The sequence below is a fragment of the Polistes fuscatus genome, unplaced genomic scaffold (genome assembly GCF_010416935.1).
Source record: "Polistes fuscatus isolate 324 unplaced genomic scaffold, CU_Pfus_HIC Scaffold20, whole genome shotgun sequence".
In the NCBI taxonomy this organism is placed as follows: Eukaryota; Metazoa; Arthropoda; class Insecta; order Hymenoptera; family Vespidae; genus Polistes; species Polistes fuscatus.
The window spans coordinates 900,069-916,476 of record NW_025113097.1 but is presented as its reverse complement, the minus strand read 5'-3'; the positions used below and the strand labels follow the sequence as shown (position 1 = coordinate 916,476).

At 29.8% G+C, this 16,408-nt stretch overlaps 3 protein-coding genes across 4 annotated transcripts in view; 2 read left to right on the top strand and 1 right to left on the bottom strand.

Annotated features, from left to right (window-relative positions):
• The window catches only part of LOC122517383 (cilia- and flagella-associated protein 298-like), a 53,794-nt gene that overhangs the window by 27,066 nt on the left and 10,320 nt on the right, over positions 1-16,408 (bottom strand). The gene's annotated exons all lie outside the window — the stretch shown is intronic.
• On the top strand, positions 601-3,334 carry LOC122517385 (protein tipE). The gene is made up of 4 exons (XM_043635746.1): positions 601-1,876; positions 2,017-2,275; positions 2,376-2,543; positions 2,754-3,334. Exons 1-4 carry the CDS (start codon positions 1,582-1,584, stop codon positions 2,797-2,799), a joined length of 768 nt encoding a protein of 255 aa, XP_043491681.1. The 5' UTR covers positions 601-1,581; the 3' UTR covers positions 2,800-3,334.
• On the top strand, positions 7,827-15,961 carry LOC122517381. Of its 2 annotated transcripts, XM_043635741.1 has the most exons (6): positions 7,827-10,142; positions 10,451-10,630; positions 11,016-11,226; positions 12,436-12,890; positions 13,977-14,274; positions 15,586-15,961. In XM_043635741.1, the coding sequence occupies exons 2-6, from the start codon at positions 10,488-10,490 to the stop codon at positions 15,868-15,870; spliced, it is 1,392 nt and encodes a 463-aa protein (XP_043491676.1). In that variant the 5' UTR covers positions 7,827-10,142; positions 10,451-10,487; the 3' UTR covers positions 15,871-15,961. The 2 variants fall into 2 exon arrangements, with proteins under 2 accessions (XP_043491676.1, XP_043491675.1); XM_043635740.1 differs by having other exon boundaries at positions 7,827-10,630.

Genomic DNA, 16,408 nt, shown 5'->3' with positions numbered 1-16,408 from the left:
AGGGAGTTAGTTAGGCTTAATTCAAAGTACGTTGTTCGTTATACTATTACCGCACTGCCCGCAAGCACACATTTTTAACGCAGACCTAATTAATCATTTTATTAATTGTTAACGCGTGCACGGTGGTGATGGTGGTGGTGGTTGGTGGTTGTGGTGGCTTATTTTATAACGCGTGTGTTTAATGCGACGAAAAGGAGAAAGATAATAAAAGGAATAATTGAAAAAGAAAGTTGGAAAGTGAAATTACTTAAAAAAAACAAAAAAAGAAAATAAGAGAAAAACCATAGAAGAAATAAAAAAGTTCAATCGTAAAGACACACCACACACATACAAGAAGAAATAAACTGGGCTTCTCGTTGGCTCCGTCTCTAATTTCTTTTACATTTCTTTTTTCGTGTTTTGTGTTTTTCATATACCGTAAAGTGAAATCACAGTTGGTACGGTAGTAAATCGTTTGGAAGAAAAAAAAATAAAGTTACGATAGATAAGCTTTTTATTGAGAGAACAAATATATATGTATATATATATGTAGAAACGAAATTATAAAAGAGAAATAAGATTAATAATTAAAAAATATATATATAAAGCAAGAAGAAGATAAAGATATAACAAAAAAGATATATAATTATTAAAAGAAAAAAAAAAAAAAAGAAAAGACAAGAAAATTCGGCGCATTCGTAATACATCACTTAAGGATTCCCCTTTTTCATCTTGATTGATTGATCGATTGATTCGCCGCGACGAAATTATGTGTGTGTGTAGATAGAATAAAAGTAAGGGTTGAAAAGAAAAAAAGAGAAAAAAAATTATTGAAAACCGAGAGAACAATTTTTCTATAGTTATTTATTAAATTCTCTGACGCACCAAACGCTCGTGCACGCTTCGAGGAATAAAAAGAAGAATAAAAATGAATAAATAAATAAATAAATAAAAAGATTAAAATATATTCAGCGTAGTGTCGATGAACGTCTGGTTATAGAAATAAACGAACGAACAAACAAACCAACAGAAACGAAAAAAATAAAAAAGAAATTCGCTGGGCCCTAATCCTCCCCCCCACCGTTGTACTACTCTCAAGCCATTCGTTTGTTTCCCGTGGAAAAATAAAATGCGCGATTGAACGAATAAGATAACAAAACAACAAAATCCCCAAAAAAAGGAAAAAAACGGAGAAAATAAATCTGCAATAAAAAAAGAAGAAGAAAAGGAGCAAAAGGAAAAAGAGAAACCGATAAAAAAAATAAAATGTTCGTAGTACGAAATCGTAGCCGATGATCGATCCTTTCACCACGATTAATAAAATATCACTTTGAGATTTCGCGCCTGCTGTAAGATTGCAAAAATATTAGACATTGTATTCCCCCCAAAAGACAACTCCCCCAACGCCCCGCCCCACCTCACCCCACCCCGATTGTTAATTAATTCGACGTCGGTGAAATTCGTATAATCGAATTTCCAACTACGACAATCGTCGTGGCTCCGTCGATAGAAGATAGAAAAACTCGTCCGAATCGTCGTAAACGGGGTCCGAGTGACCCTGAAAAATTACCAATCATTGATTCCGACGAGTCAACGGTTATCATGGGTGCCCAGGAAGAGGACACCAAATCTAGCAAGTCCAGTACCATCGGTGGTGTAATACCGATGGCAAAGGTTGCTACATTGGTTGAAAAAGCTAAGTTTTACACGTCACTCTGCTTGGGCACCACCGCCATTCTCGCGGTATTTGCTTTTCTATTTTTAATACCGTTCGTCGTCGAGCCAGCCATATCGACGATACTTGCGGATTTTTCACCACACGCGGTAGCTTGCATCACCACGGAACACGTTTATGCGGAAGGCTTGAAGAATTGTTCATGGGCGAGTTGTAGAGAAGGTAAAAGTTCTACACTTATATATTGGACACCCCGTAGATTGTAAATTTTTCTCCTCATATAGTTTTGTAAATATTATTTTATGATTATTTTCTATAATTAATTCGTAATACGTAATTACGTTTCTTGTTTTATAATACAGGTTGTACGAGTGCTGCGTTACGATGCCATCAAATTAAAGTTAATTACACGAGATTACCTTACGAGGAGTTTATGAAAAAACCTATTGGCTCTATACCATGGGACGTGAGCGATACGAAATTTTTTGTCAACACGGAAGGTTGCGGCTATCCACCTAGAGTTAATTGTTCCGATTTTTCGAAAAAATATGGCTACCGTAACATTGGCAAAATATTTCCATGTTATTACAGTAGAACCCATCCGGAAACGGTAGTGGCAAGGTTAGTTTTTAATAATACGACAACCTAATCTATTATTTCTATTATATTTAAAGAAAAAAAACAAACAGAATTATCATTCTTATTTAATTAATATCGATAGGTATTCTTGGGATGAAAATCTGAAACACCTCGTGCTGGCGTTAACCGTACCGGTTGTCTTATTTGCCGTCTCTCTTGGAGTATTGTGTTATTGGTATTGTCCACCTGTTAGAAAAACCTGTGGTGGACCTGGTCGTAATCTCATTGACAAATACGAAAGAAAGGAAGAGTAAGTAACGTGTATGTATGCAATCCCCCCCCCCTAGATACATTGCTAGAAAACACAACTTTTTTATATTTATTTATTATTAAATCGCTTTTATAATAGTTTTCCTATTCAAAAGTTGTATCGTTAATTTCGAGAGTCACCGAGTATATCTGTCAAATGACAATATCGATCATTATACTTCTTTTTATTATTTTTTGGAAATATTTTCAGCATTCTCGGAGAGGATGAGTTCGAAGAGGACGAAGAGGAATACTGACTGCTACCACGGGCTCACCCCCCGGCACGGGAGTGACGCCAGACATTTTATCGAAACGACTCCGTCAACGTACTTTACGTTTGAAAACAAATATGAAAACATAATTAATAAATATTTTGGGATAAAACGCATTGATCCAAGCGTTCCATACACACATATATATATATCTCAGATATCAGAATATGATATTGAAGAAAGAAAGAAAGAAAAGAAAAGAAAAAAAAAAAAGGAACGAAAGAAAAAGATCGAAGAAACATCGTCGCATTTAGCTCGTTACTTCCGATTAATCCGCCAACTATCGATATATTCGAATTTCTCGTCTCTTTCGAATTAACTATTCCGCTTAATTACGATTAGTATTAGTAAACGTGTAAGAAAAATTTTAGTAATAATAATATTAATATCTTTTTTCTCTTTTTCTCTCTCTCTCTCTCTCTCTCTTTTTCTAATTCTCATTCCAAACGAAGCGCTTCGAATAAAACAATTTGCAATTTAACACGATTAAGATTGAATGTTTTAAATATTTTTTGAGAAAGAAAGAAAGAAAGAAAGGGAAGAAAAAAAGAACAAATAATTTAATTCCTTCTAGGCATCGTTCCATAAAACAGCTATTTGCACATAGGACAAATAATAATATTAATAATAATAATAATAATAATAATAATAATAATAATAATAATAAGTACTCGAGTACTAAATTGCATAAATTTTTCATTTCACTTCAACGTTCTTCTTTCCTCGCGATTATTTGATTTAAAATGAAATAAAATGCAATAAAATTCGTCGAGAGTCGAGTTTTTTGAGGAACGCCTAGATCGTCTACCAGTATTCTAAAAAAATGATCATGTTGCGCCTTCCACAACGTATGCAAAAACTAAACCGTATTTAATATATAACGAATAATTATTAAACAAAAAAAAGAAAGAAAACAGGAACGCAAAAATAATAATAATAATAGTAATAATGATACGAAAAAGTGCTGCAAACCGAATGAAGATAGAAAAAGGAAAAAGAAAGAACAATTCTAGAGTACATACCTACGTTTATTATTAGAATAAGCAGTTTGTGATAAAAAAAAAATTAAAACTTAATTATTAATATAAAATTAATAACGAGAAAAAGATAAAAAAAAAGAAAAGAAAAGAAAATAATTACAAAAGAAGGAGAAGAAAGAGAATGAATTAAGAGGAGAGAGTAAAATCGTATCTTAAGTGACATTTAAGCTGCCCCCTCTCTCTCTCCCTCTTTCTCTCTCTATCTATATTGATGTTAAATCGAAAAAAAAAATCACTTAAATCACTCGGAAAAAAGCTTTCGATGGGAAATCGTATTTTTTCCAAGGGAACTGCTTGGATTCGTGAGCATCTTTTATTCGTCTCGTGCATGATTATAATTCAAATAAAAATTCTAAATTTATTATATTATAAATAATTACAATTAATTATTTATAAAATAATAAATTTTAATCGCGTTCGACGATTCAATTCAAATTTATTATTCAAATTATATTCATCGTGGGATGGGGGGAGGGATAGATATATAAAAAAAAATAATAATAGAAGGAAATGTGTGTGTTACGGTGAAATATATTCGCGTGAGATGATAGATCGATAAAATACAATTTAAAAAAAGATTCGATACATATATATATATATGCGATTGTTAAAATGTGAAAATATCGTCGATCGTATTCTCGGAATGTGAAATAGAAAATAAAATAAAATAAATTAAAATAAAATATGAATTATAGAAAAGAAAAGAGAAAAAAATATAATAAGGAAGAAAGATTGCGTTCAAATTCTAGAATTTCTTATCGCACCAAAAGAAAGAAATAAATAAATAAAGGAAGGAAGATAGAAAAAAATAAAAAAAAAAATTAAAAGAACAAAAATCTTAGACTAAGTCTAACTCGTTAAGCGAAGTCTGTGAATATTACCTTATTAAATTAGTTGTTAGAAAAAAGAAACAAAGAAAAAAAAAAAAAGACATTATGATCGATCGTAAGTATTGTTACAAATTTTATACGCGGGCGCGCACCCTGCTCACGCAGTGCATAGTCGTTTAAGGGTGATTAAGGGGAGGGGGGAAAAACAACAACAAAATAAAAGATATTGCATTTAAGCGCACGTGTGTCTCTGTATATGCGTATATGTGTGTGTGTATGCGCGTGCCTGTGAATTGAACGAGTATGCGTGTGGTTTTTAGTTTGTACGTGCAATCAAATACGAATTGTTAAGTTAAACAAAGTTTTGATGGGTGCTCGAGCGATTTGCATTTCTCTAAGCTACGAAACGTGCTTCTTCACGAGTTTTAAACGTTATTCTATAAAAATACAAAAAAAAAAACGAAAAAAAAGAAAAACAAAATGGAAAAAAAAGAATTTTCGCGATTAAATTGAACAATTGTTATTATTCATCCTTTGATTGGTCGTAAAAAGTAAACAAGAAAATGAGGAAAAAAGTGTCTCGTAAATCGCCTAATCGTTGTATTAAAAACGAAACTTATCAACGAATTATCTGTTCATGGGGTGATTGGATTAATTTCAACAATAATTAACGTATTACAATGTTTCGAAGTTTATGAAAAGCATTTCGCAAATCCCCGTTACACATCTAGAATGGTTGTGAATTCTTCTTTATTCTGCCTAACTCCGAGATCATAAGCATAACAAATGAGAAAGAAACATTTATTCTTTCAATATTGTTGAATAATACTAAAGAGTTATGGCACTCATTCCCCTCTCGAAGCTTGCTCTAATCGATTTCTATTGTTGCGTATTAAATATGAAAGGGGTAAAAAAAAAAAAGGGTTTGATTAACTATAAAAGGATACATATATATATATATATCACCGTTATTTTTTCTTTTTTTTTTTCTTTTTAATTATACGAGCCTTTTTCGCAGCAGCAGCAAACTAATACTTCTATTCTCGATTATTATTTTTAAATCAAAATGTTATAACGTCGTCACATCTCGAAGATGATGCGCATTTTTAAAAGAATCGTTCGAGATTCGAAAACACACAAAAAATAAAAAAGAATAGGCAAAATATCTTCACCGTTATCAAATCATATCGATGTTGCTGTAAAAAAAAACGAAAACCAACAAAAATCGAATATAAATCGTATTTTAGTGCCAATTCTTCGATTCGTCAAAAATCGATAGGTCCCGTTAGAAGAAACTTACGTACATTTGTTTTATTCCTTGTCTTTTTTTCAAACTCGTAGTTTTGATTAATTGACAAAAAAAAAGAAGAAGAAAAAAAGGAACAACAATTCCGATCGAAATTTACGTCCAAAGTTTCCCCCGAGTTGTTTAATTTTGACGATGGGGACAGGGGGGTGGGTGGGGAATTGGCAAAACAAAAAAAATATCCTTGAAATACGAATGATGTTTCGTGGTCGCGAATTGCAATGAGGGTTAATATGATTAAACTTTCAATTCAATTATTTCTGCATAAAAAGTATTTTTAGAGTGTCCCCCCCCGTATGTAGGGCAAAGTTTAACATAAATGACATAGTAAAAAGTTAAAATGAAGACAACGATGCATGCGAAATATATTCATTTCTACGAATAGTTATTTAATAACGTTAAAGCTATACTTTTCTTCTATTTCACTCTTGATCATACACTTCTATATCTATCTATCCAAATTAACTATCTCTACTTATCTATAGATATAAATATATTTCTATTCCTTATCTTTTTTCTTCTTATTTAATAATATCATTAATAATAATAATAATAATAATAATAATAATAATAATAATAATAATAATAATAATAATAACGCGCGCGTATGTAATTATTATACGAAAACTTTGAACATTCCAATTAAGATTCTTCGCAAAATTCCTTCCGTCGCAATTTCCTCTCCTTCCTGCCACCCCTTTACCTACACCCACCCTCAAGTTTCCTCCATCCTCCTCTCTGTAAATAACTTCAATAATAAAAAAAAAACAAATACAAATGACTACTAAATACTATTGATAATCTACGCTTCCCCCGTTCTATTTCTTTTTTTAAATTTTTGTTTACGCTACTCGATATTTTTTCAACAATTCTATCAGACGAGAAGATAGATTCGTTCGTAGTTTCTTTTTTATTTTTCATTATTTTTTGTTTCCCAGTCCAATCGAACGATTTGAATATAAATATATTGAATATATTATATATTGTAAATAATAATAACGTAATGTGTATATAAAACAATTAATTATTTGCCCTGCGATGATAATAAATGACTATTATAAATAACAAATAAAAAAAGAAAAAAAAAAGAAACATTGTATCGATTCTCCGTTTAATATAAATTAAATAGGAAATAAAGTTTTGTTTAAAAGAAAACGTTATTATATAAGAGAATGATTTTCTATTCTTTAACACACGTGCACCTTTATTCTTATCTAATTTCCTTTCTTATGTATATATATATATGTATATGTATATGTATATATATATATATATAAAACCACCTGTAAAAGTATCTTTGTGCAAAACGACCTGTTGGACACAATGTCGGTCACGTTAAAGTATCCACCAGTTGTTTAAATTATCCAACAAAAAAAAGGAGGGGATCATCTTTTAATTAAATCGAATTTAATTTCAGTTTTATTAAGTTTTAAGTTTGAAGAGATTATTCCAAAAGAATCTAATATCTCTTACTTTATATACACATTTCCTAAAGTTATTATCTTGACGTTTAAAATATCAGTTTCGTTATCAGATTTCTTTTCGATGACGTAAACCGGATACATTTTAATAGATTAAATGATACGAAACCGGAGAAGTATAATATTGTTTCTTTTTTTTTTTTCTTTTTAAATATCTCGACACTTTCTTTTATCGATTATAAAAATTTCAAATGACCACGGTACACGTTATTGACGCAATTATTTTAATTTGTTGTCATCGCGAATCGTCGTCATATTTCATTCGTTGCAAAAACAAACAAAATTATCGACTGGCGCGAAAAGTATAATAAAAAATAAAAATAAAAAAAGATCGAATTGAAGATCAGATAAAAATGATACGAGATGAAAACGTTTGAAATTTTCGTTAGAAAAATATAAAAAGAAAAATCACAGGTGCTAGTCAGCTATATTTGTAACTTGTTGTTCCCACGAGCACAAAAGGGTTTTAAGTTCTAACTCGCATTATGGGAAGCATTCACGTCGCTGGTTACCACCATAAAGAATATTTCCACGGCGCAAGCTCAGAAATAGAAGAGCTTGCGAGAGAGAGGTATAGTTCGGCTTGCAGACCTTGTTTTCAAACAGTCGTCGAGGTTCAACGGTTGCCTCGTGAACGTTGCGAGCACTTTTTTTCTAATCGACGTAATCATTTTTTTTTGCTTTTCTTTATCTCTGTCTCTCTCTCGATGGATGATCATTGGTCGTCGGATGCAAGTATCGTCGATAGCGCGAAATTTTCGATCGCGAATGATGGACGGGAATGAAACAAACGAAAGGAAAAAAAAAAAGGAGGAAAGAAAGGAAAAAGAGAAAAAAAAAGAAGCAAAATTACTTTTTGAAATTCGTAAAAATTGTGCCCGGGGTGTAATTTAATCTGTTGATTTTCAATTTTTAAACGAAATAAATTAATAATAATAATAATAATAATAATAATAATAATAATAAACGCGAGTGCCGGGATAAAATTCTCTTCCCTCAAAGAAAACAAATCAAATCAAATTAAATAAAATCAAATAAAATAAAATAAAATAAAAAATTGTGTTGGTGGTCACGCGAACTTCGTGTATTTTTAACTAGTGAAGAAGCTAAGTTTATCCTATAGAATAAACGGTCATAGATCATAGACGATCTCATAATTCCCGGGAACTATGACGGCAACGTTGACATTTCCAAAGTGACGCGATTAAGATCGATTATCGTTTCGATCGTATTATCGAACGATGATACGTCGTGTATCCCTTTTTTATATTTTTCTTTCTCAATCTATATTATTAGAACAATAATTACGACGTATAATATAAATAATAAGGAAAGATAAGAAAAAAAAAAGAACAATTTGACGAGATTCATCGTTAATCTTTCAAAGATTTTCTTTAACACTAACATAAGTGAAACGAAACTACAATCTTTGACTTAAGAAAAATTCAATTCTCCCAATTAATATAAATTTTCATTCGATTTACGTTACCCCTCCTAACGTGTGAGAACAATTTATTCTTTTTCTTTTTTTTTAAATAAAAATATATATACATACACAAATCTATAATCAACGACGAAGATAAACAACCGAAATAACTTGATATATATATTAAAAAAAAAAGGGAAAAAGAAGTAAAACGAAACGAAACGAAATGAAATGAATAGTCCACGAAGCTCGTGAACTTTTATTGCGTAAAGGGAATTATTGGAGTAAGCGAGGTTACATAGAAGAGGAGGAGGAGGAGGAGGAGGAATGTCTAGTGTATCCGACAGGTTGATAGCTCGATCCAAGGTTATCTACAACAGGGACTGTACAACGAGTCTAAGCTTATGAGTATTATTTGCCAATAGGATATTCATTCACTTGAATATTAATTATCGATTATCATTATACGAACGTTGGAAAATGATTAGGATAATTTGACATATTTCTAAACAATTAATTCAACATCGTATTAGTTTGATAATACGAAGAAAAAGTGTTTCACCATTTCTATCTATGTATGTGTATATATATACATATATATATGTATATCTAGACTGGACAAACATCGTGAGTTTCCTTTTCGATCGATAAAAGGTTATCCTCGAATAATCTTACAACTTTATCTATCTCTACTTCTCTTTCTTTCTATATATATATATATTTATCTATCTATCTATCTAACCATCTAACTATCTATATCTCAATTTAATTCACTATTACTCTTACACGGTAATGGGATTACTGGTACTTAATTGTACGTCATCCGGTGGAGTGCATCTGTTTACACCGACGACGTATTTAATGAAGTTAACACGTGGTAATTGCCTTAAGAGCATCATCGCTATGATACGGTGATAGCAAAGAAGGACAAGACAGGAAAAAAGAAACACGAGATAAGATAAAATAATAATAAAAGGAGTATAGTCAAGTTTTTTCAAGAATTTTCTTAGGATTCTTGATTTTAATCGGATCCTAGAATTATTGGTCGTTTGGTTTAGTTATTCGTATTAACGATGACTCAGATCTATCGAATTTCTAAGAAAAAATTACTAGAAGACATGTAACTACGTTCTGGTTTATACGAATACCACGTATAAATGTGGAAACTTATAGTGGATGAGTAAGATAATATCAAAGGGAAGGAAGACAAATAATTACGGAAGGAAAAAGGGAGGAAAAAGAAAGGTCTCTGACCCTCTTTTCTCGTAAACTTTTAGTCTTGTAACAAAATATCTATCGATCAATGTCAGATTAAATGTTATATACACTTTTTCTCATATACCTATTCGCATTCGTTCATTTTAATTAACTTTTCCGTAGTTTTCTTAAATCACTGAGAGATTATCCTTCGAACAATTTATCTTAATACACTCTTTAACGAATAATTATTATTATTATTATTATTATTATTATTTTTTTTTTTGTCTCACACGTGTATTTGATTTGTTTTTTATTTTCTTTTTATTTATTTCTTTTTGTTTCTTTTTGAAAAGATAAATCTCTCGAAGAGTTTCAATTTGTCGACTCACGATGGGACGGAAACATAAACGTCGTCTAATACCGGAACAGGATCGTAGAATATGCGGTAGTATCTGTTTTTGCCAATTCACCATTGTCATCAGTTGCGTGGCTTTGGTTTACCTCAGCGTCGCCATTTATATGCCCTCGCACAGGTAAACGTTTATGATCTAATCATATTTTCTCTATCATAAGTATATGTATTCGATTAATAATGATCACGAATTCGGAGTAATTGAATATTCTGCATTTAATGACGAGAAAACACGTTATTTAATAAATAAATATGATAAATCTTTGCCAAATATTTTCGATTATAAAATAAATTATTCGTAAAACTTATATTAAATATTCATATTTTTAGATAAAAAAAAAAAAAAGAAATAAAATTAAATTGAATACTTAAAGAATTCATTTGATGACTTATGCTTAACGTAATAGCTTGCAAAAGGAAAAAAGAATAAAGAAAAAATAGGATCGAACGAACAACGTAAAATAATCGGCGAATTTGAATGAAAGTTTGATTTGAATTATTTACAGAGCTTTTCACGCTGGTATAGATCCGGATCCGGTAATGTGCCAAACGGTTAATGCCACTTTGGTAAATAACTGCATATGGGCGAGTTGCGGTGAATGGTGCTTGACGAAAACTACCGGGTTTTGTCCGCAAATACACGCAACTGTCAGACAAAATGGGACGGATGTGATCTTTGAAAATTGCACCATGTACAACAGCATCTCTTGTCCTAAAGTAAGTGACCGGAAGAAATAGAAAAAAAGAAAAGAAAAAAAAAACAAAAATAAAAATGAGAGAGAAAGAAAGAAAGAAAATAAAAAGAAAAAAAAAAGAAAAAGTTTTCCTCCCTTCGGGTTCTACCGATGTTCTTTTCTTTTCTTTTTCTTTTTCTTTTTTATGAAACAAATTTTTCTCTCGAATTAAAAAAAAAAAAAAGATATTCTCGATGAAAGAATATATCCGCTCGCGGGGGTGAAATTAATTTTTTCTTTTTTCTCTTTCTTCTAATCCGATTTTACTAAGTGGCCTCCCCGGATGCATATCGATTAAGCTACGCTAGGAAATTTTTAAACCAACGGAAGGAAAGGGATGAAAGAAATAATCTACTGAAGGAGAGAGAAAGAGAGAGAGAGAGAGAACCCTTTGAATTTTATTTTCATTTATAAATATTTATGCATTAGGATCCTTTATTAAGATTTATAAGAATTCTTTCACGTGTTATCGAACTACGTGATCAAAATGTTAGCCAACGAATTTTTATTTTCTATAGCAACTATGATGCTGTTTCTTCCTTTTCCTTTTCTTTTCTTTTCTTTTTTTTTCTTTTTTCAATTTGATCACATTTTTTTTCTTACCTTTTTCATTATTAAACTTGCTTTTTTCTTTTGACGTATTTTTAAATGAAAGAGAAAGAAAGAATAAATAAACGGAATGTATAATCTCTATTTCTTTTCCATTATTTAATTAGAGATTTTCTTGTTTCCTTTTTCTCTTTTTTAATCTTTTAAACAATGTTCTAAAAAAAAAATACGAGTAGGAGAAAGAATAAGAAAGAAAATACGAGTTGTTAGCAATGAGAGAACAAGTTACATTATATAATACTAATCCCTATCTATTTCAGTTGTATATTAAAAAATAGAGAAATAAATGATACGATGTTTATTATAAAAATATAACAAAGATAATATATCTTTGAGTTTAATTGTAAAAGTAAAAAAAAAAGGAACAACTAATACTTTAGAAATAAAATATCACCGAATGATTCTCGTTACTTTCATCTATCGTTCTCCTCAGTTCTCTTTCTTTCTTTGTTCTTCTTTTATGTTTTCTATGGTCGAACGATCAGAACTAAAATAGATCGAAGTATTATTAAAAAAAGAAAGAAAAGAAAAAGAAAAAAAAGGGAAAGAAAGTTTAATCCATCCTACCTTTTAATCTTCCCAGGTTAACTTGGGGAATTTGAAGAAATACAATTGCAATAATGGCAGCGAGTGCAGTACACTGTCCGGCGTATTTAATTGCAGTTTAGGACATTGTTCTAACATGAGCGAATTGATGCTTTGTCATTACAAAGCCGATGGTGTTTTTGTCGATAGCGAGAAAGACAATATGAAATTAAATGGTTTCTTCAGTTGTCAAAATTCCAAATGTACAAAAATTAGAAAACCTTTCTCCTGCGATAGATATTGTCCGAAAATTATTACCAAAGATATCAATATTTATCTTATGCAAGATGACAACGTTATAACTGCTAAATGTTCTCACGGATTGGCATTGAACAAAGCTAATGGAAATTTGCCTGGCACGAGGCTCACCGAACCTGTCAAAATTTGGGACGAGGATGATGGTAGCATTATTGCGAGTTGTTTAACAGTTTCCAGAAAAGGAAACATCATTAGGTATGAATAATATGATTAATTAGTATGATTAATAAAAAAAATACTCGATCATATATATATTTTTATTATTTATTTATATATATTTAATATTTATTTAATTATAATATTATATATGTATAATAAGTTATATTATATTTCAATTGGTGTTAAAAAAAAGAATATGAATTTGAAGGTAACCATACCTAGCCGAAAGTAGTTGTCTATCTTCGATCTTACAATAAGAGGATTACGTTAATAGAGATCGTTACGAGATAATTATTAAAAGAAACGTAATATACTATATTGTTTCGTTGAACATTTTTCTTTTAATTGCATTTCGTTAGATGTTATCGTTAAAAAAAAGAAAAATGAAAAAAGAGTTTATCGCACGTCCTAGTGAATTATAGATCCTTTTCCTTTTCTAAACAGATAAAAGATAGTATTAAGGGTATTTCCATAGCAACCATTGATTCCTACCATACACCACTGATTCTTGAATATTTCCATTATTTTTCTATGCAGATAGGACGCATCAAATTTTTATAGTTTTCCTTTCCGACATACCGCGATTCCTGTTCGTTCCAATATATTCAAATTATATTTTCTTTTGTTAACAATTTTCTACAAATATTCTATGCAATTGATTTCCTATTCTTCTATCATTTCGTTATTTATAAAATATACACTAGAATATTTTAAACAGTATCACGAAGAATACTGTATTATTGGTTCCCAATATTGAAACTAAATTGTATATTGAATACGTATAATCTTCTTACGTATAAAATATTGTGCAAGACAAAAAACAATCAATGAATATTTATTATTACGAACGAATCAAGATAGAATTTTTATTAATTGATAAATTAATTTTGTTTTACTTTAATACAATTTCAAAATAATATTGTTAATTTTTAGATTATTTTTGATACATCGAATATAAATTTCTACGAAAACTTTGATTATTAAGTTTTGTTATACATATATATTTTATATTTTTAAATTATTTAAAATATAAAAATATATATAAATTTATTTATTTTATTATTATTATATATATATATATAAAATTGTATGAAATTCATCATAGGGATTATGATGTTTTAGAACGGAAGATTGCGTGAACGGTACATCATTGAATAAAGTCACGATTCCTGAGCACTACGTCAATTTTACAACCTTTCTTAATATTTACGAGGAAAGTCTTCAATATCCCGTGGATTCAGAAAATCTTTACGTGCCGGCCCAACGATCTCTGACAATCTACAATAATTCGCGTTTGTATATAAACCTGGAGGGTTGCGTCAACACTCTTAAGGGTGAGTGTCGTGATTTTCTCAAAAGCCACGGACGAGATGGCGACAATCAAACGGCTCAAAGTAGATATCCCTGTTACTACAACAAGGTGAGTTTGCACAGATATCACAAACCTATAAAAATTCTCCCCTTTTTTTTTCTCTCTCGGATGTTGTTACTTTAATATTATCTTTCATTTATCTCCAAGAATGAAAGAAAGAAAGAAAGGAAGAAAGAAATAAAAAGAAGTTGGGGAATGTCTCTTTCGCGAATTATTTTTTCATTATTTTTCTTCATGCCTGTGATATTCAATTAACGAAAGAACGAGACTATCGTATTTGCAATAAAAAAATATATATATACTGTTTCGAAATTGAAATAAAAAAATTCATTTTTACGATGATGTAGCAATGGGGGGAAAAAAGGAAAATACGAAACATAATCTTTTCATCGATTTTTCTATCGAATAATAAATCGTGTTAATAATTCTGAATAAATTGTAAGTGTAGACATTTTAATTTGAATTATTTATTTTGAAAATAAACAAAGTAAAATATATGATAATATGATAATGATATTAAATGAATAGATTGATCGTGGTAATAAACTCTGTGTTAACATTTTTTTAAATATATGAATAGGTTTATCGATTTAATAAAGATAAATGCCCTTTTACTTAGGGTTTAGTGATCGCAAAAGTAGAATACAAAAGGGCATAAATGCAATCGAATGCGCATCCGAGCGTTACGCGATGAATGTAGAACGATTGTGTTGGGATGAATAAAAAATGTTGATCTACTTTCCTTGAGAACCGAAGAACATCAAGTTTTATTTCATACGTCTCTACGCAGTACGCGTTTTAATATACTAATCGATCTAAAATTTATTTATCCCATTTCTTTCTTTTTTTTTTTTAAATATAATATACTTCTATCACATTTGACACATCTCTCGATGTTTCATTTATTTTTATATTAAACTTAATCTCAAATTATTTTTATTATTATATTATTTATTTACGAATAATCGTAATAATAATAATAATAATTTGGCAGATAAAAAGGAAACGATAACGTAAATAATTATTATAAATTTGATGGGTAATATTCATTATATATATCATTGTATGCAATTAACTTAATTGCAGCGTGAATTTATTCGTATTCTTGTTTCATTCGTATTAAACGAAAAACTATCATTAAAAATTGATCGAAAAGATCAAATTAACAATTATTTATATATCGCGAGATTGGCTAGAAGATAAGAAAAGAAAGTACAATCAATTTTAATTATCCAATAATTTAATTTTCAATGTACAAAAAAAAAGAACAAAAAAACAAAGAATAAAAATCAGAAATGTCGATGGGGATGGATTTGTAATTTTTGTTACGTTTGTTTTTTGTTTTTTTTTTGTTTACAGAACGATTCGTTCTTCGTCGTGGCACGTTTCGATTTGAACAAAACTAAAACGGAATTGTTAATAGCTATCATCGTACCATCGGGACTGTTCGTTATCAGTTTGACAACCTTGATCGTGATAACACGTTCGGTGCAAGTCGGTGACGATGCAAAGATGCGATGTAGATATTGCACGGAGAAAAATGAGGACGAGGGCGAGGACGAAGGGTTGGTCGAAGGTACTACACCCACTACTACTCCTTTAGATCATACCAATGAAAATGAGATCAGAAGTATGGCACTTTAGCAGTTTAAACCGCTCGGCATGAGCAATTTCTTGAAATACGAAAGATTGCCGTTGATCGACACTGACGAAGCCGAGGATTCCTTTTAAAAAGGTAAATCAAATCTAATAATAATAATAATAATAATAATAATAATACGAAACATCGAAATACGTTCAGGTGTTAACAAAAATAAAATATATTTATTATTTTATACAAAGGAAGAAACGAAATTATTATTATTATGTTAAAAGAGAAGTATAAATTTATTTGTTAAAAAACAAATTGTCTTCCCGGTGTGAGAATTAATGAAAGAAAATTTATAAATCTATTATTTCAACAAAATTCAATCAAAAATATTCAATACGTACACATGAACATACCAAACTATTAAACATATATATATAATTAATAATTATATATATATAATATTTATATAATTATTATATTATATTATATCTTTATTTTTATTTTTATTTTTTAATTTATATATTATTAATTATTAATTGTATATTTCTATACCGTGTATTTATTATAAGAAACATTTATTATAATAGTTAG